The 25,036-nt window shown below is 47.9% G+C and overlaps 1 protein-coding gene across 2 annotated transcripts in view; it reads left to right on the forward strand.

Annotated features, from left to right (window-relative positions):
* TBX5 (T-box 5) overlaps window positions 1-25,036 on the forward strand; it is a 40,990-nt gene that overhangs the window by 13,593 nt on the left and 2,361 nt on the right. For both annotated transcript variants that reach the window (NM_204173.1, XM_015294831.4), the window contains 3 exon segments: window positions 293-445; window positions 7,705-7,796; window positions 18,246-18,472. In NM_204173.1, the coding sequence (NP_989504.1) occupies window positions 293-445; window positions 7,705-7,796; window positions 18,246-18,472 (472 nt within the window).

A 25,036-nucleotide genomic window follows, 5' to 3' on the forward strand; every position in this document is an offset into this window, starting at 1 on the left:
CTTGAGGCACCCGTGCTGGAGGTGCTGTGAAAGGCAGAGTCCCCTCCAGTCGTGGGAACATGTGTTAGGGTCCCTGATGGACTCCTTGTCTATGGGGGGAAATGTTTTCCTGGAGAGATGTTCCCTCCCTCATCCCTTCCGGGGAGTCCTGAAGTGGGAGAATCTTTTGGGGAAGGGATTAGAAGTCCCTCTCTGCCTCCTCTCTCCGTCACAAAGTTGTATGGCTTGGGAATGCGCCGAGTTGTGCCCCCTCCATTCCCATGGTCTCTCCTCTCCTTCTCCCCATGCCCAGATCATCCTGAACTCCATGCACAAATACCAGCCCCGGCTCCACATCGTGAAGGCGGATGAGAACAACGGCTTTGGCTCCAAGAACACTGCCTTCTGCACCCATGTCTTCCCCGAGACTGCCTTCATCGCTGTTACCTCCTACCAAAACCACAAGGTGAGGGCTGGGCCGGGCCTTCACGCTGGCAAACTATGTCTCTTCTTCCTCACTCCCTCCTGACACAACTCCTTTTGAGGTCCTCCTCACTCCACCATCATCTCCCTCACTTGCCATAGTCTCAGCTCCCTTCTTTTCCCCACACCTCTCCCCATCCATCCAGATTTGTCCTGTCCCTGTCCCCACTGCTATTCCTGGCAATGCGCACAAAGCATCCAAAGAAGGGGCTCAAGGCGCGCCAAGGGGGAATGAGCTCGAACAGGATGGCTTGCTCAGAGTAGAGGCAACCAACCGAGGAAGTTGGTTTTATCTTCTTTCCCCACATCAGTCAAAGGCTGTAATCTGGTGCTGGAGAAGGGAGCTGGGCGCTCCCCTCTGTGGCCGGAGCTCTGATAACCCCAGCTGGCTGTGCTCTGTCCCTTTGTTTGGGGACGGCTCTGTCCCCATTGACCAAGGGCAGTGAGACCCTGGCAGGAAGGGAGGCTCTGAGCCTGGAGTCAGCCCCTGCCCGAGCAAAACAAAGCAAAATGTATGAAAATGTGTCAATTTAGGCTTCCTTGGGGTGCCTCTGAGAGGGCTCCCATAATGGCATTGAAAGCAGGGTTTTTGCTTGGACTTGAGGGCAGGTAGAATGTCTCTCTTATGCTCAACAGAGTGAAAGCATACCGTTATTTTTGCAAATGGAGAAAGGTCAGATAAGACCTTAGTTGAATTCTGGATGCTTTCCTAGAGATGTAATGGGGAAGCTACTAAACGTGCATGAAATGGTCGCGTTTCCTCTATCCATCGGTTGGCCGGGGAGCTGCAGAGAGCGGAGGTAGGCTGGAGAAGAAAGAGTGTTTCACCGTAACCAGGGAGAAAAGAAAATACGTCCCTGCCCTTTAAAATAGGAGCTGCTGGCACAGCCAGGACAAGCAGACTGAATCCAAGTTGAGCCCTTGCCAAATTATGCCTTAAATTATAACTCCGTTGTGGATGCTATAAAATCAAGTTTAACTTCTGCTTGATGGATTCGGAGAAAGAAAATAATATTAATAGAATGGGGAGTTAATAAAACAGGACATACTGCTTGCTTTAAATGCATTTCCCTATGAGAAAACAGGCCTGAATTTAATTGCTTTCCTTTGAAGAAAAATAGGACTGTTATGTAGGGGGGAAAAATTGCCATGCAAATAAAACGAAGCAAAGCAAAAACATGTAAGTACAGTAGTTTGGGAAAACTGCCATATTAGGAGGAGCAGGGATATTTGATTGTAAATCAACAACATCTGGTTGATAAGGAATGACATCTGCGTATCCGTCTCTGTCAAAACATACACACTGACGAGCACATGAATCTCTACAGATGCACACGCGCTCGCATCCCTGCAGACACACGCACATGCACACAGACACTACTACATATTTTACACACCCCCTACACATTTTACATGCTCTCACATCCCTCCCCCCCATTGCACGCATTCCTCTCCTTGCTGTCTTGAGTCATTGGGGGAGCAAGCGAAAGAATGGCTGTAGCCCCAAGATAAAGCCCCAGTTGAGAAAGATAGGGCCATAAAAATAAACCAGGGAATGATCTACCCTAAATGGCATCTCCCTCCAGGGAAGGGAATAAAATCTGCAGCTTGCCCCTGTGCCGAGGAGGCGCAGCACCAGGGTGCAGCTGGCACTGGCACTGTGGAATGGTGACGTCCGTCCCATGTAGGGCTGCTCTGCGGGCACAAGCCCCAGTTCTGCTGTCACAGCGGGGTGTTTTTGGGGCCAAGTGTGTCTTTGGGTTGTGCTTCCTGTTGCCATAAATGATCACAGGCTGTGTCTGTGGAGCTCAGCAGGAGGGTTGGTCTGTCCGTCCGTCCTCGTGTCTCTCTGTACACTACCTATTCATACTCACTTATTGCCACCTCTCTCACTTCCATCCATCACCTGTAGAGCACCCTTCACACAGATTCTCCTGTCCGTGCAATTACACACCATCTTTATACAGCAATTCATTTTACACACACAATTTCATACACAGGCACACACACTAATCTACACACGCGTGTGCTTTCAAAAACTACATTATACTTGTACGACGTTGTAGTATGGTGTAGTATTAATTGTATGACTCGCTCATAACCGCATTTGATTTGATGCTTACATAGCTTACAGAAATACCTGTCTGATTGCGGATCAGTCCATTCATTTCAAGAGCACAGCTGCGATCCCAATACAGGGCTTGTGCTTATTTCCCCTGATATTTTAGGCAGCCTGCAAAGATATTTAAGCCCGCTGGGCTCTCCCCCTCCCCAGCCTGCTCCCCAAAAGAAGGGCTCAGCTACGAAGAACGTTTCTGTAAAGTTTTCAGTGGCCTTGTCAGCAGCTGGGTCGGCCACCTCCCCCCTCACTGCAGCCCTGAAAAAAGACCCCAGAAATATCGAGGTGTTAAAATAGGTCACATGCATGTTTCATTTCCTTGCCGTTTACACAATGGGTGCTTGCAATCAGGTAGATTCCCAAATATTAACTTCCCCTACAGTTAAGTAACATTTTGCTGTAGCTTAAATCATTGTGTTACTAGTTATTAGGTACTAGCTCTCTACTTAGGACCAGGAAATGAACCCTAATAGACAGAAATAATTAAGGTTCTGTCCTCTTGAGGGTTCTTTCAAAAGCGAGAATTCACAACAATTATTCTCATTAATTTTTACAACCTACTTTCCCTGTTAGCTGGACTTGGGCTTTATATTGGTTTTCCTTCCCTCAGGATATCCGGTTTTATGCTGATTTTTTCCCCCCAAGTTATTCATCATTCTCAGTAGCCCAAATTCCTTTTGGGTAACATCAGCACTAGCTGGGATGCTGCAGGCACCACAGTGATGTGGACAACCAGGGAAGGCTTTCCGTTCTTTTGAGGAGGGCAGCTCTTGGGGCTCGGGATACTCTGTTTCAGAGCTTGGCTCTCCTACTGCAGGGGACTGCATCCATCATTTCAGGATATCAGAGGCCACGGGTACATGGTCCAGCTGGCATCCCATGGAGTGCCTCAGTATAGGGACTGGGCCCAGTCCTGTCCTCCAGCCTGTCCCTACTCGGCCTGGGGCCCTTGGGCTTATGCCTTCCCTCTCTGAGGGGACCCTGGGCACCACAGCTCTCCCCACTCTCACCTTCTTCCACCTCCTCCCCACCCAAGCACTGTGCAGGGTCTGTCTCTTCTTGCCTTCTGTCCCTGCCTCCCAGTTCAGCCAGCAGCTTCCTCAATGGGCCCCTCTGTCTCACACCAGTTGCTCTGACCAGTCACTGGCTCACAGTCCCTCCCATTTCCTTCACTGCCCTCTGGGTTCAGTATTCTCTCCCCCCTGCCAGCCTTTCCCTTGGGCTCACAGTCCCCATTCCCCATCCAGTTGCTCTGCCTGCCCCAGCCAGATGCACGCAGCTTCAGCAGCCACCTTGTCTTCATTCAGTCCTTCCCTTCACACCGCTCTGGTTTGGCTTCCTCCTCCACGCTGACTTGGTTCCCACCTGGGGTACGTGACAGCACAGAAGAAAAAGGCTCTGTGCTTTCAAGGCTGGAGCTCAGCCTCCTGGTTACTCCCAGCACCTGTGGGGATTTTCCAAAATGCCCAGCTTTGGGATGGCTTTGGAATAGGCTCCAGAGGGTCAGAGCAGTGTGTTTCCCCTTGGCTGCGGTGCTCAGAAAGCGTGGGATTGGTTTGGTTGATAGGAAAGTACGTAAACAGAAAGGAGACCACAGCAAACTGCTGGTGTGGAACATCTCAGCCCTAACAAAGTTTATCAGTTAGAAGCAATGGAGAGAAACCTTATCAATACAGAGTGATAGTTTGACCCTGGCTGTAGCAGTGCTAATGAATCTAGAGACACATACCCGTGTAAACACGTGGCTGTGCAAGAACAAAAAATGCAAAGACGGTGCATTTCTTCCACCTAACTAGATGCAACGCTCAATTTTATCATGCTGGAGCAAGAGATGCCGTTGGAAATGTCTCAGCAGACGTGCTTTGTGGTCAGTTAGCCCAGAGAAAGGCGCGGAGGAGCGGCGCTGAGATTTCATTGGGAACTGTCGCTTCCCGTTAAAGTGAAGATGAACCCATAGGTCAGACAGGCACTGAGGACTGCAGACTGGGAAGGCTGCACTGGGAAAGCGCTTGTCACTGAGGGGTCTGCAGCAGCACCAGCAATCAGTGGCCAGAACATAACTTTGCCATCAGTTTCTTCCAGTCACAAATCAATAAACAAAACCCTACGTTTTTGTTGAATGTGTGCTATGTGATATAGCCCCAAGCGTTCTGTCTGAATGACCTTGCAGGACGTGGCATTCACTTATTTATTTATTTTAAAATGATGTCACTGTCATTTGACTTTCTGACAGCCTTTTTGTCCCCACCCCCAACGAATTACAGTCAATTAAACAGAGTTTTGCTGTGGCAAAGCTGATCCAGAAGAAGGCAATTTCCACCCATTTGTTTGCTTTTCCACTTCTGAATAGTTTTGAAGTCAGAGAAAAAGCAGCCAAACAAAATATCTTCCAGAGGCTGTTTTCTAAATGAGAGGCTCACCAGCTTGCTCTCTATTTTCTAATTTGTTGCACTTTTTTTTTTTGTTTTTTGTTTTTGCTAAAACTGACTTAGATTCAATGCTAGGGCTGATGCCCCTAAGTGTTATCCAGAGAAACCACTTGGAAACCCATCTGGAGGCTGCCCACCACAGAGCTCAGATCTAACTTAGAGTCTTCTGAACCTCTGAGGTTTTAGATCCCTCCAACGCAGCAGATCCTTTGTTTTAGGGTGTTTGCAGTTCCAGGTGATCTACAGGGGGCTTTCTGCTCTCAACACATACATTCATCCCATTGTTTCGAAGCGTTTCCAAAGAGAGTTAGGAGGTTTCTCTACTAAGTAAAGCAATGTTTTTGCAAGATGAAGGTCTTGTATGATATTTTGCCAACGTTATGTGGGGGACTGAAGGCTTGATTTGTCAAAAAGGGCAGTTAGCTGCGATGCTTAACTAAGGGGCTTGCATGTTGGTGGCTCCTTCTTCAGTGAACACAGTGAATTTGGGCAACGCTGCCCACCCCAGAGCCCGCCTGCCCTCCAGCAATCCCCATCTCCTCCCTTGATTCCAGCAGGAACACTGGGAGCTGAGGTCCTCTGTGCAGGCGCCTTGGTTAAAGAGCCTTCGGTTAGGTTGGGATGAATCCGCGTCTTTGTACGGTTGTGTGCTGGTGCCAATACTGTAAATCCTCACTCCGTGAAGGACTTCTCTTATGCAAGCAAATATTGCCATTGGGTTCGGCAAGTGAGGACAACCCGTACATTTAGTGTGTTTCAGAATGCAGGTTAAATGGAACCTTCCACAAGTTGAATAATGCCTATTATTCACTATAGAAGTGTCACCACCTCAGCGGTTGAAACTGATAGGCAGTTACTTTGCAACGTACACAGCTGTTTTCTAACAGTTTGGGGCTTTTAATTACAAAATACATCACTGGTTTACTGCTAGACAACAGCTCAAATGGCAGATTGGTCCAAATGGGTTGTTTGTTCAGACTCCGCTTTGAAATCTGAAATGCGTGACAAAAAAAAGCAGCGCCTGTTTGTGTGGTGAATTAGGGCCTGACTTAATGGGAGTGCCTGTGGGGACACGTGTACGTGGGTGATGGGGACTGTGTGAGATCTGGGGCTGAATTAGGCAAAAAAAATCAAGTAAACAACTAGCCTTTGGAAAAAACATGCTATACAATGAGAAAAAACAAAATGAGCTGGTAGCGTAGACACCTGGCAGGGCTTGCTATTGACACTGGCCGGGCCAGATTTCTCTCTTTGAATTTTGGCAAAGAGGTGGGTCCAGTTGTGTGTGCTCGGCTTGGTGAGCATGAACCTCTTTCTGTTCTCCCACCATCAGTCCCGAGCTCTTCCCTTCCCGTTGGCTCACCAGCAGCGCAAAGGAAGGACAGTGAGGGCGTGAAGCTGCTCCAAGCTCAGGGGTCTCCCTGCTCTTGGCCCTGCGCTCAGTCTGCCTGGCAGTGATGGAGAAAGGGAAGAAGGGAAACTGCTGCCTTTGCCGCCTATGTATTTGATATATATAATATAAGCTGTAGGTTGGTATGGGGCTTTGCACAGAGGCTGGCCCTCTCCTCTCCCTGCAAGGCTGGTACTCCCTGGTTGCTGACCCTGGCTGCATACTGCAGACAGATTTGTTTCATACAGCAGCGACTTCATGGCTGTGTTCCTGTCGAGTGAGACAAAACTCATGCTGCCTTTGCTTTGCCATGCCAGCTCTGGAGGAGCAGCCGGTCCTGGGTGGCTCTCAGGGAATCGCACACCTGATTCAGCCTCAGCTCTGCTCTGCAGAGCCACCAAAGCACTTGCAGCAAATGTGGCACAGCAATGGGAGCTTGTAGAAGATCACAAGTGTGGTGGGGAGTGTTGCTGGCCCACAGGTGATATCTGCTTCAATGTCAGCCTGAGGGTGAGAAAACCTGTATCCTTGCCTAAGACCTGAGGGAAAGTATCGGAAGGAGAAGACTGCACCTCTGCAACAGAGTTGGTATGGATAAAGGGACATTCTCTATAGCAGATGCTTTAAATGTTCAAGTTTGATGTTGCAGGAGGACCAAAGTTAGGTGACTGAAGAAAATTCACGCTAGCTAACTTCAGACTCTGAATGTAGACAACTAGTTGAGCAAAGCAGACCCCCCTTAATTTGTTCTATAGTGAACTGGGAGATAAATGTTCCGAATTTGTGGCTGCAGGTGTGCAGCTGGGTGGGGAAGCATGTCAGCTGCAGTGCTCCTGGAGTGTGAATAGCAGCTCTGAAATCAGAAAGGGTGAGCCTTGGCTGAGTGGGCTCTAGGGTTTGAGAGGTTTCGGTTACGGTTATGTACAGATGAGAAAATATCTGCTGGTGTTAGTGAAATTCGTTTGGGCAATGCCACTTTCATCACCAGCCCTCTGCTCAGTGCAGCAAAAAGATGGTACGGAACTTTCAGAAAGCAGCTTTCCTCTGGTGAGAATTCTGTGTGTTAGGTATGGGGCAAGCCTGAGGGAAGTGAGAGGCTGTTGACAAGAGATATTTTTCCACTGCAGAGAGCTGGAGGAAGCTCCATCTGGAGTGCTAAGAGCCTAAGCTGAAGGATGACTTGAGTTCCCGAAAGTGTCTTTCCCCCACCATCCCAACTGGCTTGGGTTTAATAAACAACATCCCCTCTCTCCCTGGCCGTGCCTTGGACTCGCAATGAACCCATTGTGTTTCCTCCCTTTCAGATCACTCAGCTGAAGATTGAGAACAACCCCTTCGCAAAAGGTTTCCGCGGCAGCGATGACATGGAGCTCCACAGGATGTCCAGGATGCAGAGGTAATGCATGCATCCATCACAGGGATCCCCAGCCCCGTGAGAACTCCAGGCTCTGCTTTGTGTGTCACTGGTGGGTGAGCGAACAAGGATGTGGTGACAGTCCCTTCTCTGGCATCTTCTTGTGCCTTTTACCTCAAGTTGGTGAAATACCATTCCAATGTGAGGCCAACATCCACAACTTCCCACTCCAGTTTTAATGCTTGGGTTGCAGAGGCAGGGTTTGTGGCCACGGGGGCACAGGGATATTTTATCCCCAGCTGGCAGTGCAATAGCGCCAAAGGTCTCAGCCCTGTTCTGAGAGCAGGTTTGTTAAGGGTTCTCTAGATGCCCCTGGAGATTTGGTGCATTGTGTTGGTTTCTGACGTTCAGAGGGTCTTAGGCAGGAAGGATGTGTTTTCCTGGTCAGTCTTGGATTCTCAAAGCAGGGCTATAGACACAGTGGCTTCAGGGTGAAACAGGAAGGTGTTAGTAAATGTTGGGATCTCCAGGGCCAGGTGGCTGAAGAGGTCTTTTTGGATCTCCGTTTTGGATGTAAATACGTAGGCTGAAACTTTATGCCTAAATCCTGTTTAAAAATCCTGTTTAAAGTCCTTTTCTAAATGTCAAGCTCTGCTGGTAATTAACTTCGTGCCTTTCACTTGACTTGGAACTTCATACACGTGTCAACTTACTTCCTGGTGCAAATGTTTTGCAGGAACTTTGCCATACCCGTGATTACACCTAAGACAGATGTAGAGGCTCAATATAGCATTTTCCATCCAGGAGAGCAGGAGTGATTTAGATCCCTTGTTCTCTGGAAGCAGAGAAGCTGGCTTTGAGCAGAGGGCTGTAGGGGCCCATGCTGTCACCTTCTGGAGGCATCCAACCACAGGCAGCCCAGGAACTTGGAGCTGATCCCCTCAGGCTGCAAGTGGTCACTGCTGCCTTGGGAGCTGATGTCTATGCAGACCCACAAGTCTTACAGTTGCTATATTTGGTGACCCATATATCTTACAGCCATGCAAAAGGTGGGGACCAAATGATACCTGTAATCCTGCAAACCCAGAACCTTGTTCGATACACCCATAACCTTACCAAAATGGAGTGGGCAAGTGTACATTTGTGTAAAACCACTCTCAGGCTCAGATCCGAAAAAGCCTGTATATATATATACATACATACATACACACATACACACACACACACACACACACACACACACACACACACACACATAAAGCACTTACTCTTCTCATTCTAAACCATTCCTGAATGTGCCTGGTGTTCCCTGCTGCCCACCCTTTGCACAGATCCTATTGGCACAACCGATGCCAGCCTCCCAACCTTTCCTGGAGCTTGAGTAATGATGTCCCAAAACTTTGTTGTTTCTTTTTTTTTTTCTTCTAAACCACCCTTTCATTACAGCCAATGGGAAGATTTGAAGGTTTACGTTCATTGTGGGTTTTTTGGAGGAGGGGGGGAAAAGGTAAAACAGTGTGGACTATTAGAAGGGCTTCATGACATATGAAGAGCATGGCACCTAGCCATGCTGAGCTTGTGCTAAAAATGGCTTGGCATTTTTCCGTGGGGCCTGTGGTCATACTCTGATACAGTGAACAGAAGTACTTGGAATATATAAACACATATGCTCAGACCTGACATGGTGGAAAGGGTTAAAACCCATAGCATTTGACTTTATAGGATATTTTCTGGTGCTTGCTTCCTTAATAACTTATCCTCTGTACAGATTACATGAAAATAACTTTGTACCCTTACAAAGATGTCATTTTTTTTAACAAGAGAGTGGGATCAGGTGATTATATTATGATGAAGACCCATCCAGGGTTGTAAATACAGACACATAAGCACTCACGCTCGTAGGCTTTTTATGTATCACAACTCATACAAAATGTATTAAGATATCAAAACATGTAAGTGATGTATATATGAGACAAATAACCATTCAGCACTGAGTATGTTAGAGAAGTTTGATATACCTCTGTGGTTTTATGTTTCATATATAAATATATATCTAAATACAATGTATGTGTGTATACACACGTGTAATGAGGCTGTTTTCTCCACTGGCTGGCAGATGTTGGTACATAGGCTTTGGGGGAGTGATGGCTGCGTGTGCTCTCAGAGAACATACTTTTAGGGCAGTTTCTTCATTACAGGGAAAAAAAGGTAGCTGGAAAAAAAACGCACACTTTTACAAAACAGTGCACAGCCTTTAGTCCTGGGAAGCGGTGACCTGACATTCATCAGGTCAGTGATCATCTCATTAGGGGGTGTAGCCATGGAGGGAATTAATTTTTCATGCTGAGGAAAGCCTAGGCATCTTTGTTTTCTTAACTGTGTCCTAACTTCCAGCACAGAGGGACATTTCAGAGCTGAGAGCAGGCCTAGAGGAAGGGAACCCTGCCAGCAGGGTGTGTGAGCTCAGAGCATGGTGGGCTTAGGGAAAGTCATGCCAGCTATGGCTGGAGTGCTCCCCTTCTCATCTCCATCACTGCATGTCTTGGGGAAGCATTGAAGGAGGCCTGAGCCCTGAGATGTGCTCCCAGCACTGATACTACCATGTCTGTTGGGGCACGGACCTGGTGGCAGCAAGTGGCTGAAGATACCATCCAGAAACAGTGACCCCTGGCTGGGCTGGTTTTCAAGGCTCCCTCTGTGCAAAAGGGGCTTCCAGAGAGCAAAACTGCTTTTGAGAAGGTGGTGACAATGAGAGTCATGAGTGATATGGGCGTAGGTTGGGCTGAGGGATCCTCCCTGCCTTGCCTGCAGTCTGAGCGATGTGCTTAGGGTGAACACCTACCTTTCAATAGCTGGAGTTATGAGAGAGGAGCTCCACCTGGGCCTGAAGAGCTGTGCCTGTCAGCAGATGTGAGCACAGGTTAAAGGCTGGCTTGCTGGGTCTAACATTATTTTACTCAGCTCAGGTCTTGCAGTGGTGTATAGCAGCTCTGGGTGATGGTGATTCCTCCCCCTTTGATGGCAGACAGCAGGGGCCGGGGGGAGGAAGACAAAGCAGGGAAGAGAGACAACTTTGAGAGCCAAGTGTGAGCTCAGAGCAAGGTCTTGAGTGCCTTGTTGAGGGCTCTCCCTCCATCTCCATCTGTGCTGTGGCCAAGAAGGAGCAGCACGTTGTCCTGGGCCCCCCAGGGATGGGCGTTCTGTGGGGCGGACGTGGATGTGTGTGAGCCCAGACCTCTCTGTGGCTCCTCTTTGCAAGACCTCCGTGGTGACTTTTCCCCCTCTGGTTTCCCAGAACAAAAGTTAATAAGTTTGCATAGGTAGAAAGCTTCATTCAGGAGTGTTATTGAGCCTTTCAGCAGCAGATGATTTCATTCAGAACAAACAGCCTTGAGCTCCAGAGAGATCCCAATTCCAGTGAAAACAGACTCCTGACATAAGTTCACTTTCCCCCTTCTTTCCTGAGGCACGTGAGACCCTGTAGCAGTTTCTCTGATGTGCTCAGGGATAAGTGCTCAGGGACAACATGCTTTTTTTTTAACTCTCAATTTTTTTCCAAGCATGAGATCGGGTATTTGTGCTTTCCTGATTATTTTAAGGAAAAAAAAAGAAAAAAAAGAACGCCAACATACTATAGGAAAATGCATAGGGAATATGTTACACTGCATTCTGCATCCTGTGGTCATGCTGCAACTGAAAGGCATAAATCAGGTGAACAGAACCATGTGGTTGTGACGCTGGGAATATCAGGCAAAGTAGTCCTTTCAGAACTGTTTCTGTGCTGCAGAAATCCTTTCTGTCTCTTCTGTCTGTGCCAAGGAGAATTTGGTGTGGGGAGAAAGAGCAAAAAGCACAGCAGAAAACCACCAAGGGTGAAGTTTGTGTGGAGACGATGAGGTCTGCATTGCAGATGCCAGCGTAGGACTTGGCCCTTAACAATTCTCCATGCATGACGGTCAGAGGAGCTGTGCTAATAGACCATGGCTACAGAATGAGTTGGGAGGTTGCATACAAGTCGTGGCTTTTATTTATCTTTTTAATCTGTAATTGCCAAGAGACAGCAGGGGAGAAGTGTCTGTGGGTCTGGGGTTAGGGCGCTGTGACAGAGCCACTCTGTTCAACCCTTCAGCCAACTTTGCTGATCATTTGCAACTCCTATTGTCTGCGGTGATTACTATGGGTGCTGAAGAGCTTCTGGAAATCTCAGCCCCCGGTTACCGCTCATTGGGGTTGCTGCAGTTAGTCCTTGAAGCTCCTCATTGGGAAAGCTTCTGAGTGTAAAGATGATGATGTGGAAGGGTGGCTCTCAGCTCCTGTGGCGGCTGCCCTGGGCCTTTTCTAAGTGAGACCCAGAGCGATGCGCTCAGCAAAGGGCAGAGCGGTGGTATGATTCACAGATGCGACTCAGTGCTATGGATGTGTTTTCTCCATCAAGGCTCTTGAGCCGTAGCTTGCTTCCTTTGGCATCAATCGAGAGCAATCTTCTTGGCTCCGGGGGAACTATTCCAAATATTTCCTAGTGTAACTTAGAACAGAAACTGGGCCAGACTCATAGGATATACAAACAGTGCCATGATTCAGAACTGGTACAGTAGAGAAGATGGTGTGTTCTTGGCTGTCTGTAGAGTAAATGGATGAGCCTATAGGCTCTAAAAATGTCATCTACCCTAGGATGCTGACATCATGTTGGACTGATGGGCCCTGTTCTGCCTCCTGCAAGTAGGTCTCAATCCACCACAAACAACCTCACTCTCATCGCATCTTCTCCTTGCATCTTCACATCCACTTTCATTTCCCATCTTCCATCACTGAAATCTCCCAAGGGCCACATGCTGTCTGAAGCATTTTCAGTGTGAGACTTAGGGTTGTAACATCTGTTGGAGAGATGATGTTTTCCTCCAGCAAACGTCCCTGAGGAAAGTTTCCTGGTCAAAACCCCAGTGGAAACTGTAGGCTTGAACTGCATTCTGTAGAATTTGATGATATTCAGATGAAATCCAGAATAAGACGCTGTGGATTTCACTGGAGGGTATCCACCGTTCTTTTAAAGTCAGATACTCACAGGATATTGCAATTTCCCCCACTGCTGGATCTGTCCAGCAGGACCCAATCTGCAGAAGCTCTGCCCAGCATCGATGCCTGCTGATGCTGCTTCTGGCCAACATCCATTTTCCATATCCTCCTGTGTTCCTGTTACACGAACAGCAGTATTTGTCTGTGGCACTCCAGCTTTTCGTTTGCCTGACGATGAGAGCTCTGGGTTTCTAGCACTTTCTCTGTTGGTTCTTTGGGTTCATTGCAATGGGCTATTTGTGCCACCCACTGAATGACAGGGGCATTGGTATGTGGCACAGACATGCCCCAAGAACATCTGTATTGGGCCCCTTCACATGCTATTGAGGAGGTCAGTTCATCTGATGTGTTGGTGGAGCCTGTTGCTGTGAACAGCCTTCTATATTTCTCTGTACATTTGCACTTATTTTAGTAGACATCCAGTCTGGGGCATTGTTTTCTGTGGGGCTGGCTTGCAGTCCCCATGCAGAGAGAGCTCATATTTGATCTGCACTAAGACTGAAGGAAGTACTCAGTAGTCCCCCTCCCTCTCAGTCCTCTCACGCTGTAGATTATCCACCTCAGACTCTCCAGACAGTCTCCTGAGAGAGGTTTGGTTTTATTACAGTGTGTTGGAAATAAGCTGAAATGAATGCACGGTGACAATTGGCAATTGTTTTCTGGTAGCTTTTTTTCCTGGGAGATGTTATACTTACTTCAGTCACTTATGTTCTCTTCCTCTCTATATCTTCTGTGGCTTACTTTCATTTCTTTCCTACTCTCAAATCTCAGCAGGAAGGACAAAAATTGGTGGCCTGGGTAATACAAAATCAAATACCTTTGAGCTCTGTTTGCACATCTGGAAAACGGGTCTGATCCTGCACCACTGCATCCATCGGTGCTGAGTGGATGACTTAAATCTTATGATGCTTTAGAAGGAGAGAAGAGGAATCTGGTATTGGCCACTGATACACCATAGGTCAGCCTTGAGGGTGGGAACTGTCAACACAAAGAAGATGTAGATGGTGCTGAGCCTAGAGGTTCCAAAGGACGCTAGGAAAACATGGCAGCAACAAACCATGGGAAAATCCTCTTCCATCTCAAGTCTCTTCCTGACCTTGAAGATATATTGGTATGATCTTTGGGACATGGTACTTAATGGCTCTTTTGTGTTCTCATTACTGTTACTACAACAGCTTTGAAGAGCCTGGTACCCATTGCTTTGTGGCAGAAATATCAGAAAAGCCATAACAGAACAATTTGCTTAGGGTCACTAGGGACTGGATGTTGCAACACAGAAGATTCCCAGTTATAAACTGGATTTACGGAGAGATTTTTAACTTTTTATTTTTGTCTGCTAGCTATGTTTACTATGCAATGACTTGTAAATTAGGGAACTTCAAGTCTGCACAGGAAAATATGCTGAAAATTCACTATTCTTTTGCAACACAGTGATAAGCAGGAAAGTGAACTGGACGCCGCTCTGTGAAGATACGCATTTATCATTTTCCACAGTTTTTATTAGTGTACAGAGGCCAAAGAGGTTTACGACTCTAAGATTACAAGACCTCCTTGAACTTCCTCCTCTGAATCCTTTCCAGATACGAATTGGTGGCGTAAGTGACCTCATCGTGTCATGGTGAGGGTGTCATTTGGCTGGGGAAGGGGGAAGATGCCATGAGATGTGACAATGGGAAGGAGTTTGCTAATCTCACCTGGCGGAGCTCATTCAGTGCCCCACATAGCCCTCCTGCTTCCTCCCAGTCCTCCTCTGCTGCTGTAATACATGAGCTGTGGTAACCAAATGTTCATCAGTACTAACTCTAACTTACTTTAAGTGTACCAGTGACATCTCCTTCCCTTGTGAATTCTTTCCCAAACCAAAGTTTTCTGTTCTTTTATTTATTTATTTATTTATTTATTTTCACTAAAATGCAGTTAATTAATGATCCCATATAAGACTGTTGCTCATGCTCACCCAGGAACAGCAATCTTTCCCTTGCTGTGCAGACAACCTCCTGTCTTGCCACAGTCAGTCAGTCTTACCAACTTCTCTGTCTTTTTTTTTGGACAGCAGCAGTTCTGGACACAACAAGCATTGTGTGCCAGCAGTGAATGAAACCTTTAATTCTATTAAACTGTGGCCCAGGATTGCAACTGGCTATTCTGGGGATAGTGACTTTTAGGTATTCACTGGAAAAAGAAAAAAAGAAAAAGGTTGCATTTTTAAAGACCAAAAGGCAATCTATAGTTGTGGCTGCGCATACTGTGTATTGTGTGCTCAGGAAATAGTACCAATGCTTCAAGATGACCATAGTGTTACAATGCACCAAAGCAATCTCTTTCTCAGAACTCAGAGCTTGTAAGGAACAGAGGAGTAGAAATACAGAGAGAATTGCCATTGACCATAAGGAAATAAAAAGTGAAAGGAGATACTATTTTTTGATATTTAGTTTCCTGCTTCCCACTCCTCCAATTGTTAATTTTGGGGGCAAAAATAACACCCAAAGTGTTTGACTGAAATGGAAATATTTCTGTCAGAAGAGAAGTCCCTGTGATACCTTCTGGGAAGAGAAATGTGGTGTTTCCAATGCTTTCCCTGCAGCCGTGCCATGGAGTACCACGCTCCTCTGGCAGCCACAGAAGCTGTGGTTTCCCTGGGAAAAGCAAATGGAAAGGAACCAGTGCTCAACAGGAGTGTGGCACCCTGACACCACCTCTGCTGGGCAATTTGGGGTAAAAACATTGCAGCTTAAGGCACATAGCTCCTTTAGAGAAAGGAAATACCTTCTATTAATGAAAAACAATCAGCTCTCTGTAGCGACAGAGAAATCACTGTTATAGGTGAGCAGTATCAGGGTGAGGGCTGCTTCTCAGTGTTTCTGTGATGCTTTGCACAGCAAGAGCATGATGCAAATGGAGGTCCCTGTGAGCTCCTGTGAGAGGTTACTGGAAGAAACACCTGCAAAAGGGCAGTCCAATGGAGGCCTCCAATAACTCTGCCCCAGAAGAAGGAAGAAACTGTGACAGCATTCAGCTTTGCTGTACTCCAAAAGAGCCACAGCAAGCATGGCATGACATCAGGCCACAGTGTGTCCCTCCTCTGTGACAGCTCATAGGCACTCCATTGGGGAAACAAAAAGAGGACTGTGTCATTTTAGTCTGGGGAAGAGAAGGCTGAGGGAGACCTTATTGCTCTCCTCAAATACCTGGAAGGTGATTGCAGAGAGAGCGGGGTTGGTCTCTTCTCACTGGTGACAGGCGACAGGGCAAGGGAAAATCGCCTCCAGTTGTGCCAGGGGAGGTTTAGGTTGGATATCAGGAAAAACTTCTTTACAGAAAGGTTTTTAAGCACTGGAATAGGCTCCCCAGGGATGTGGTTGAGTCACCATCCCTGAATCTGTTTAAAAACCGTTTGGATGTGGTGCTCAGGGATATGGCTTAGCGGAGGGTTGTTATAGTTAGGGTAGGATGGTTAGGTTGTGGTTGGACTTGATGATCTTTAAGGTCTTTTCCAACCTGAGCAATTCTATGATTCTATGTTTCTATGATTTTTGGGAGAGGTGTGTGGAGCTGAGGAAGAAGGAATCAGCCAGTCCACCTAGCAGTCTCTGATCAGGGAGCAAAGTCAGCTTTGGGCGTCTTGTCTCCTTAGAGGGAAAGTGTGAGGATGCAGCTTTGGCATCGTGCTGGTACCATTTTCATGAAGACCCGTATGTGAAAGTGGAGCATGGCAGAAGCAGACAGCTCAAAGCCATTATCTGGTAGGGCTGGGAGACATAGTATTTAGGGGGTTTATCTGAAGGGAGGTCTGAAGGCTCTTGACCTTTCTGAAAGACCACCTTCCAGCGGGAGCTCCTGCAATGGAATCATAGGCGCTGACTGCCCAGTGGCAGAGAGGTCTCCTGAAGCACACAGCACCTCCTGGCACCCATTACTGCCTTGTATACCCAAGGAATGAGTCCCCTTCCTCCTACTTTCCTACCAGCCCACCTCTCTGTTTGTTTACCATGCACAGCCTGGAATTCACTTTTGGGCAAAAAGCTGCACGGTTGGTCAGTTGCAGGAAGGAGCTGCAAGGTTGGTGGGGGAAGAACCCCACCTTTGGAGTAGACTCTGCTTGGCAAGTCACCAGTGCCCGGGGTTTGGAAAGCATTCGTGGCACAATGAGAAACATATTCACTTGGTTTTGAGCTCCTGGGTGAGTTTCCCCACTATAACAGCTCTGTTGCTAATGGTTCTGGCAGTCACCACAGCAGTGGTTTGGATGAAAGCTCCCTGCTGGGAGTAGGTTTATATAATTGGTATTGTTAAATTTTGTAAATAAGTTGTGAGTTGTTGCTGTGATAGGTCCTCTCTAAAAGGCCTAAGAGGAGATTCAGGGCTCATCCTCCACACACAGGCGGCCAGGCAAGCCCGTTCAAGGTGGGATTGGAGGATCCACCCTTGGGCAGGTGAGCAGGGCACCTCTAAGCCACCTTGCTGCAGAGACTGTGGCTTCAAAGAGAAAAGCCGTATTGTGATTTGGGCTCTGGTTCAGACTACTTTGAGCCTAGCAAGTCCTTGGGTTCAGCAAGTGCCTGGCTGCCATGGAAGCAGAGCAGAAGGAGGTTAATGTCTCACCTGAGGTCTCTGGTCTCTGATCCCCCCTACTCTTTCCTGCAGGAATAATCTTGTCCTGCCACACACTGCTGATGTGCTTGGAGAAATGTCTCCAAAACATTGTATGCTCTTGTAGGAGAGGGATTTGGAGCCACTGTTGGCAAAGCATCTCTGCTTCAAACCAGATTTCAAAACAAGGAAACAAACCACGCTTTCCATCAGTGCTTGCCCTCCTGGCATGGCTCTGCTCAGGCATATGGCTCCTGGTGATATTTTATTTCTCTGAGCACTCTGGGAGGTTGCTTGTTCTCTGGTCCAGAGATGCCTATTCAGGACAACCAGGTTGCAAGAGCCTGGGGAAAAGGAATGGGGTCAACAACCACACAGGGAAAACATAGACCTAAATATTTAATCCACCTTCACATCAGCTTGATTCCCTGTAAGCAACTTGGCAGAAGTGAGGTTTTTATTTACACACATGCTCATATACGTGATATAAATAGGAAGTGATTCATAAATGCCATCATACTGTGTATGTATAAGTCTTATGTATTTTGCTATGACTACAAATATCTATCTTATGTGTGCATGCAAAATAGTAGTGGTGAAGAAGCAAGAATATAAAGATACCAAAAGGAAAGAGAGAGAGGAGAGAATGTTGCAGTGACAATGTGTGATGGGGCTGTGGTCTCCTGGGAGGGACGTCTCTATTTCTCTGAAAGTCTCATCAACACCATGACACTAATGTGCTGCCTTCATTTATTAATTCACCGATTTATTTATTAATTGATTGCTTTTTTGCTTTACTTTTTTGTTTGTTTGTTTGTTTGCTTTTAGTAAAGAGTACCCAGTTGTTCCCAGGAGCACAGTGAGACAGAAAGTGTCCTCGAATCACAGCCCCTTCAGCGGTGAGACCAGGGTCCTTTCCACCTCCTCCAACCTGGGCTCCCAGTACCAGTGTGAGAACGGGGTGTCAAGCACCTCCCAGGACCTGCTGCCGCCCACCAACCCCTACCCGATCTCCCAGGAGCACAGCCAGATCTACCACTGCACCAAGAGAAAAGGTCAGGCCTTCAATACTGTTGCTTGTGACTTCCCCACTCCCCAGCATGACTGTGGCCATTACTTTGCGGTGCTTGCTTGCTGTGAGATGGGAGGCTCTGGCTTGCTTTGTGGCGTCACTATAAGATGGGCAAGGGCTGAGTGCTGTGCAATGGAGGTGGGGAGCAGCACGTAGTAGGGCTAGAAAACTCATCTCACCAGTGGGAGCCTGGATTCTTTCCTCTGCCCTGGGCTGGGAGCAGCAGCTGGGAGAGGTGCTGGCACCTTCCACCCATGGTGAATCCACATTTGGCAAGATAGCTGGTTCTGGAGAGAAAGTTGACTTATCTGCCTCTGTAGCCCTCAGACAGGGTTAATCTCTGAGTGTAGATACCTTGACAGCTTGGATTTTGTGGTTTTTGACTAAAAGTTTCCCGGCTGGAAGACATTTGCCCATATGCAGAAAGCATTTCCACTTAAATGCTCAGTCTAATGAGTGGGGCATGGGATTGAAAATCATGATATCCATATTCATTCCCCTCTGGCGTGACTGACCTGCTTTGACAGAGCTTGAGGGATCACACTGTGAGTGCTTTACACTGGCTGCTCAGCTCGTCCTGGCGTGAAGAGCCCGGGGTACCGGCAGGATAATTGTTCTCAGGCAGGAGCAGGCACTTTGCAGGCTCTCCCTTCCCCTCCCAGAGCAATGGGAGTGCCCAGATGCAGAAATGCTACAGGACTGGGAAAGCAAAAACCTGAGATCAGGCCCAGACTCTCAGAGGAAAATAGGGAATTTCCAGGGCAGAGTGCTATGCGATAGGCAGGAGGTTGTGGCTGCTTACCCCGGTTCACTTTTCTCCAGGATTTGGACTTGGTGCACAGGAAAAGCCAAAAGGAGACATCAGGCATCACAGCATTTGGCTGCACCAAGTACTCCTCCAGCCTAGTAGCCTCTTCCTACAGCACATCTCTTCCTGCTTTCCTGCAGGGTCCTATCAGCAAGCCACATGCCATTATTTTTAGCATCCTAACCCCGGGCACTGTGATGTGCAGTGCAGACTCAGGGTGAAGGTGCTGGTAAGTGCTGGCAGATGGGGCAGTAGGGCAGTGGAAATGGAGGTCTCACCCTTGGTGAATCCTCCAAGTATTGCAGCATCGCATCCATGGATGTTTGCATATTCATATATATATGCGAAACAAAAATTGTTGAGAAATCTTAATATTATCATGCTGCGGAGCTGAGCCAAACAGTGAGAAATGGAGGCATAATTTTCTGAGTCCTCCAGCTGGTGGGGTGACCCAGGTTCTCATACAGCCTGTATGCGAGCTGTGGTGGGAAGAGAGCAGCCAGGTGGAGAGTAAGGAAAAACAGTGTCCTTCCAGAGAGTCCCCTGAGGTCCGAGTGAGCTGTGTCACCCTTGCTCCCCCCATCCTGGTGCAGAATGATGGGTACAAGCTGCTGGGACACGGTGGGACTGCCACTAAGCCCCATGTTGGCAATGGGACAAGAAGTCACAGTGGCCCTCGGTGTTGCAGCCTGAGATCCAGCCTCGGTGCCCTGGGAGCTGAGCTTTTGACATTCCTCTTCCCCTCCACTGAAACTGAACAAAACAAGCTGGCCCAAATGGCAGTGGACCTTCGGACAATCTGCGCGTCCCTGCACCACAGGGCAATTCATCATTCTCCTCCACACTGTAAAGCGATAAGGAATCAGCAGAGGTTTCCTTCCAGTTTTGGGATTCCCACTAAGTGGTGTCTCCATGGGTGGTTTCCCTCAATCCCTCAATTATCTCACTTCCTCTTATTGTCACAGAAGAGACGACTATCTGCACCATAATAAGCTCCCTGGCCCCTTCTGGCCTGCGTGGCCCTTGCAGAAGCGCGGAAGACTGGCCAAGCACATCCTTGTCTGTAGGGCCGATGGCCCCTCATTATCTCCATGATGGCTTGAGTGGCACAAGCAGTTAAGGGCCTTTTATCAAAGCCGCCAAATGCTTTAATCAAAGAGAAGCAGCGTCCTGTCCGATACCACCGCCTTCTTCCCCAGGCTGTGTGTCTCAGGAGCCTGAGCCTCTCCTCTCCTCGCTGTGCTTTTTCCCCTCCCATGCATGCAGCAAATCGAAAACAGTCACGGGGGCTTGAAGGAAAGAAACACAAAGTTAATGGGAAACAGAGAGCCAGCATCAGCTGCCAAGCAGCGCTTTGCGAAGTGAAATTAATTAAAACAACAACAACAACAACAAAAAACTAGGGATGAGCAATTCTTCTCAGATAAATCAGAACGTGATCCAAGGTTTCATCTCAAACTCAGGCTGAGCGTGGCACTTTCTTCTAGAGCTGAACAGGGTCTGCATTAAACTAGGGGAAATAATCTTATCAATTATATTTCTCTTTATCTTCCTCTCGCAGCCTCTCCTCCTTCAGTGAAATACCAAACTCTTCCTCATCCCTCTCCTGTTTTCCGACAGCAGCCTTTCTGCATATTTTTTAACAAGCCTTCTCATCAAAGGAAAAGTGTAGGTAGGAGTGCGTTCAGTCCCAATCAACTCCTCACGCGCTGGCTCTTCTTCATTCAGGTTAAGACTTGCCCCCAGCAGATGATTGCCCTCTCATGAGGCTGTGGTTATGGATAAGTGCTCCTAGGGGCAGAGGGCAATCTGGCTGTGTTCAAGACCAGCTGGTGTCTGTATCTTCTGTAGCAAATACCAGCCCTGCTTTCCAAGATAGGCTCTGGGGTACTGCTGCATCCAGCTTTGACATCTTGTGGTGTTTCTTTGGAGCCATTCTAATCAGGAGGGCGACTCTTCATTTAGGCTTGGTAAAGAATGGATCTGTTTGAGCAGCTAAATGGCACCTTATTCAACTTCTCCTTTCTTGGTGACTTGAGACCGAGATTTCACTCTGTGGTTGACAGTGTTGTTCTTAGCTGTCAAGTCAAGATGGATTCACTCTGTAGATCTGATATGGAGTTGCATTAGGGGAGAGCAGCAGGGATGTTATCTCCGAAGGCTCCTCTGTCTCAGGCAGCAGATCCCATTCTGGGTGAGGAAGGAAGGACACATCCCAGAGACACCAGTCTGGCAGTTCCTGGTGCCTGGGTGGGAACATGGGGTCAAGGCATTGGGAATGACCCCAGTATGATGTGACAGGTTGCTGTTCCAAGCACTTTCTGGACATGCTGAATTTTAGGGAATAGCAGTCCCGAAGGCTTGAATGGTCCTGCATTGAATCCTAGCTCCAGACTGAGATTGCCTATGGCATTTCACATGGACTGCTCTGGGATGGATGGATGAACTCCATAGCTGCATTCTCCTAAGGAGAGGCCTCATCTCTTGATGTGGATTTTTAGGTTGCGACAAAGATCTGTTAAAGCTTTGCCTTTTCTCTAGTTGTTCTCCACTTCTTCCTGTCTCACTGCTGTGCTTGGGAAGCCCAAAAGGACTCACCAGCAGGCAGCTGGCTTTCTGACTTTCATTTTAGCCCCACATCCCAACTAGGGCATCAGGGCTTGTTTTCCCTTGTGTTATCCTCTCCCTCAGACTTCCTGTGAACTAAAAAGTCGTCCCTCTAAACCTCTGCTCCCTCCCAGCCTTACACAATCCCAACCACTTGGCAGATTTCTGGGATGCTTGTGATGCTGAACAGGAGGCAACTGGAACAGTTTCTCCCGGGGGAGGTTATAAAAGTTGTCATGTTGGCACTCTGAGGGAGAAGAGGGATGCGGCAGAATCCACCGGCTCCAACCAGCAAGAACTGTGTCGTTTAGCCACTCAGCTAGGATGTCACCCTGCCCATGGGGAAGTATATATCTCTCATCTCCTTCTTGTTCTGCTGAGGTTGGTGGAGATGCAGCAGTGCCTTTCTCCCTTTTCCTCAAGAACAGGCACTGTTAGGGTGGGCCGACCTTTTACCAAGTTGATTTCTCCCTCATCACGGGGAGATGGGATTTCTTTCCCTTTCCCCGAAGAAGCTGTAGGACCAGGGCTGAATAAAAGCCAGCTGTAGGATGACCTACTTCTCATCCTGCCGGCATTTTAGGAACTGCAATGAGTTGGCCAAGCCTCGAGCTACCTTACAGCCAAAGGTGTCTGCAGCCTGGGAGGATGCTGCAGAGGAGCCTGCCTCCAAGGTTGGAGATGTTCATGAGGCCAGTGCTGCTTCATGCAGACACCCCACTGCCTCACCAGGAGACGCTTTCTGTGCCTCTGCAGGCAGTACCAGCCATTTGCTGCCTCCAGCTTCTGGTGCTGTTTTTTTTTTTTCCTGCCCTGTATGTCTTTCTGTTGTGTTCCCCTGCAGTGCAATGCAGCCACTGCAAGCAGTGTGACTGCTAAAATAACTACCACGGCCACAACACATCTTAGGTTTCATGTCCCAGCACGTATGACTTGTCCGCCCTTTAGGGATGCACATTTTGGTTGAGTCCATCCTTTTCTTCTTTGACAGCCCTTGTTGGCTTTGTACATTTTGACTGGCTGTTCCCGCTCATGTTAGATTCATACGAGAAACCAGAATGGGAAAACAACAGTGCTAATGATAATCATCCATTGTCTGTCCCTCATAAAGTTGGGATGAACCTACTGTAATGTCTGGGAAGTGCGGGTGAACTTTAAAAACTAAAACATTTGGGTCCCATTCTTTGTTGTCCTCTATCCCAGGGAGCTGAGTGCCATGAATTGGAAAGGAGGGGGGATTTGCATCAGGGGAAGAGGTGGGCCCTGGATACCCTGAAGTCCAGAGATTTTACATGTTTGCACTTCATTTTGGATAGGTCTTATCCTGGAATTGGGAAAATTCTATTTAAAAAGTCATTTGTGTGGTATTTACAACCCAGCTGGAAGTAGTAAATACCGGAAATCTTGGAACTGCTTATGCTCTCATTCAAACTCCTTCATTAGATAGATGATCTAAGAGGGAGCCAGTTTCCAGGCATTCTGCAGGCTTCATTTTCCTTGGATCCACTTCTGGCAGCTCCCCCTGCTTGGCAGAACCCCCCGCTGTTGGAGATTTGTGCAGTATCAAGGGGCTGTTCACAAGAGTTGGTTGCCACCCCAGGCTTCCAAGAACAGCAATGAGCACAGAGGATGGTCAGCATCTCCCAGAGGTGTGCCATCAGTAAAAGGACAAGGGGGGCTGTTAGGGAACCAGCATCAAGAAGCAAAGCCAGAGGAGATCAGGTGTTTCTCTGCTATGCTCTGCTGGTGCTGAGGATGTGAGAGGACCTTCAGGAAGAGTACTGTGGCCTTGGGATGCACTGTCCAAGCTCTAGAGCAGATGGGGATTGGCTCTGAGCTGTTCAGGATGGGAATGCCTCTTCTTTTAGCACTGTGAGAGAGATGGAAAAGCAGTAGGAAGAGGGACTGGGGGGCAGGCAGGCACTGGTAGGGTGGGCTGCAATCCTCTGTTAGCATCCTCTTTGGAGATAGGTACAGTCCCCTTAAAGTCTTAAAGTCCTTAAGAACTGGAATATCAGTGTCCTTTCCACATTTGACATCAGTGAGCATGGCTTTAGAAAGGACAGCAGAGCACTTGCTAGAGCTCATAAAGAAGAGGAGGCAGCTATGGGGCTTCCAGTCGTGTGCTGGTTGTTTTTGTTTTCTTCTTTCCACCTGCAATGCATTCTGGAAGCAGATCTGTAGCTCTGCAGCCCTGCCTGGCTGTGCTGCAGCAGGGAGTGGAACGTCTGGGCTCAACGGAAAAATCAGCAGCCTCAGGTTGTAAGTCAGGCACACTTCAGCACAATGGAAAAACAGGGTTTGACTGTTTTGAGCTTCATACTTAAAAAAATAAAATAAACAGTCAAACCCCAAGCCAGCGGCTTCTAATGCCAGCAGAGTAATGCGGTTTAATGCTGAAAATTTTATTAGCAGAACAATGCTTCATTTTACAAGACATTGTTTTTCCACCCCAGCGTTCCTATTACTCAGTGGTGGGTTAGGGATCCAAAGCTTTTAGGCTGTGTGTAGGAGCTAGCACTCCGGCTGGTACTGCAGATGTGCCTCTTGTTATGGACCACGCTCAGAACCAGGACTTCAGCTTTTGTCTCGCATGGAACTGCATCACCTTCACCTATACAATGAACCTGATCAGAAGTGAGGGCAGTGATACACTGCTGCACCCACTTACCATTTTGGCTGTGCCAAAGGTGCTGTTTCAGTGCGTGGTTCTCCTGCCCTTCGCTGCCCAGATGTGCTGGCTGCACTGGGTGGGCACCTGAGTGAGGTGATATTACAAGCAGGGCGGTTGCAGCTTCCAAGAGGAACATATGGCTGCTTACAGCAGTAAGGGTCATCTCTTGGTGGCATTCTTTCCGATGTTATGCCTTTAGATGGAATGCCGTGTTCTGCCCGCACCAGGAATCCTGCTCTTAGAGCAGCAGCACCAAGCGAACGTGGGTCAGAACAAGCTCCCCTTCCCTTGCCTCACTGATCTTAAAATCTCGGTGAAGCTCTTGTTCCTGGGAACTCTGCCATCCATTCCAGCAGAGCTGGATTTCATTTGATGACCCTGTGAGTGAATAAATAAGCACATATTCATTTATTCATTTTACTCCCCCTAGAGATTTCACCTACATTGTTTATCTCATT

This window comes from Gallus gallus, chromosome 15 (assembly GCF_016699485.2).
Source record: "Gallus gallus isolate bGalGal1 chromosome 15, bGalGal1.mat.broiler.GRCg7b, whole genome shotgun sequence".
Taxonomy (NCBI): Eukaryota; Metazoa; Chordata; class Aves; order Galliformes; family Phasianidae; genus Gallus; species Gallus gallus.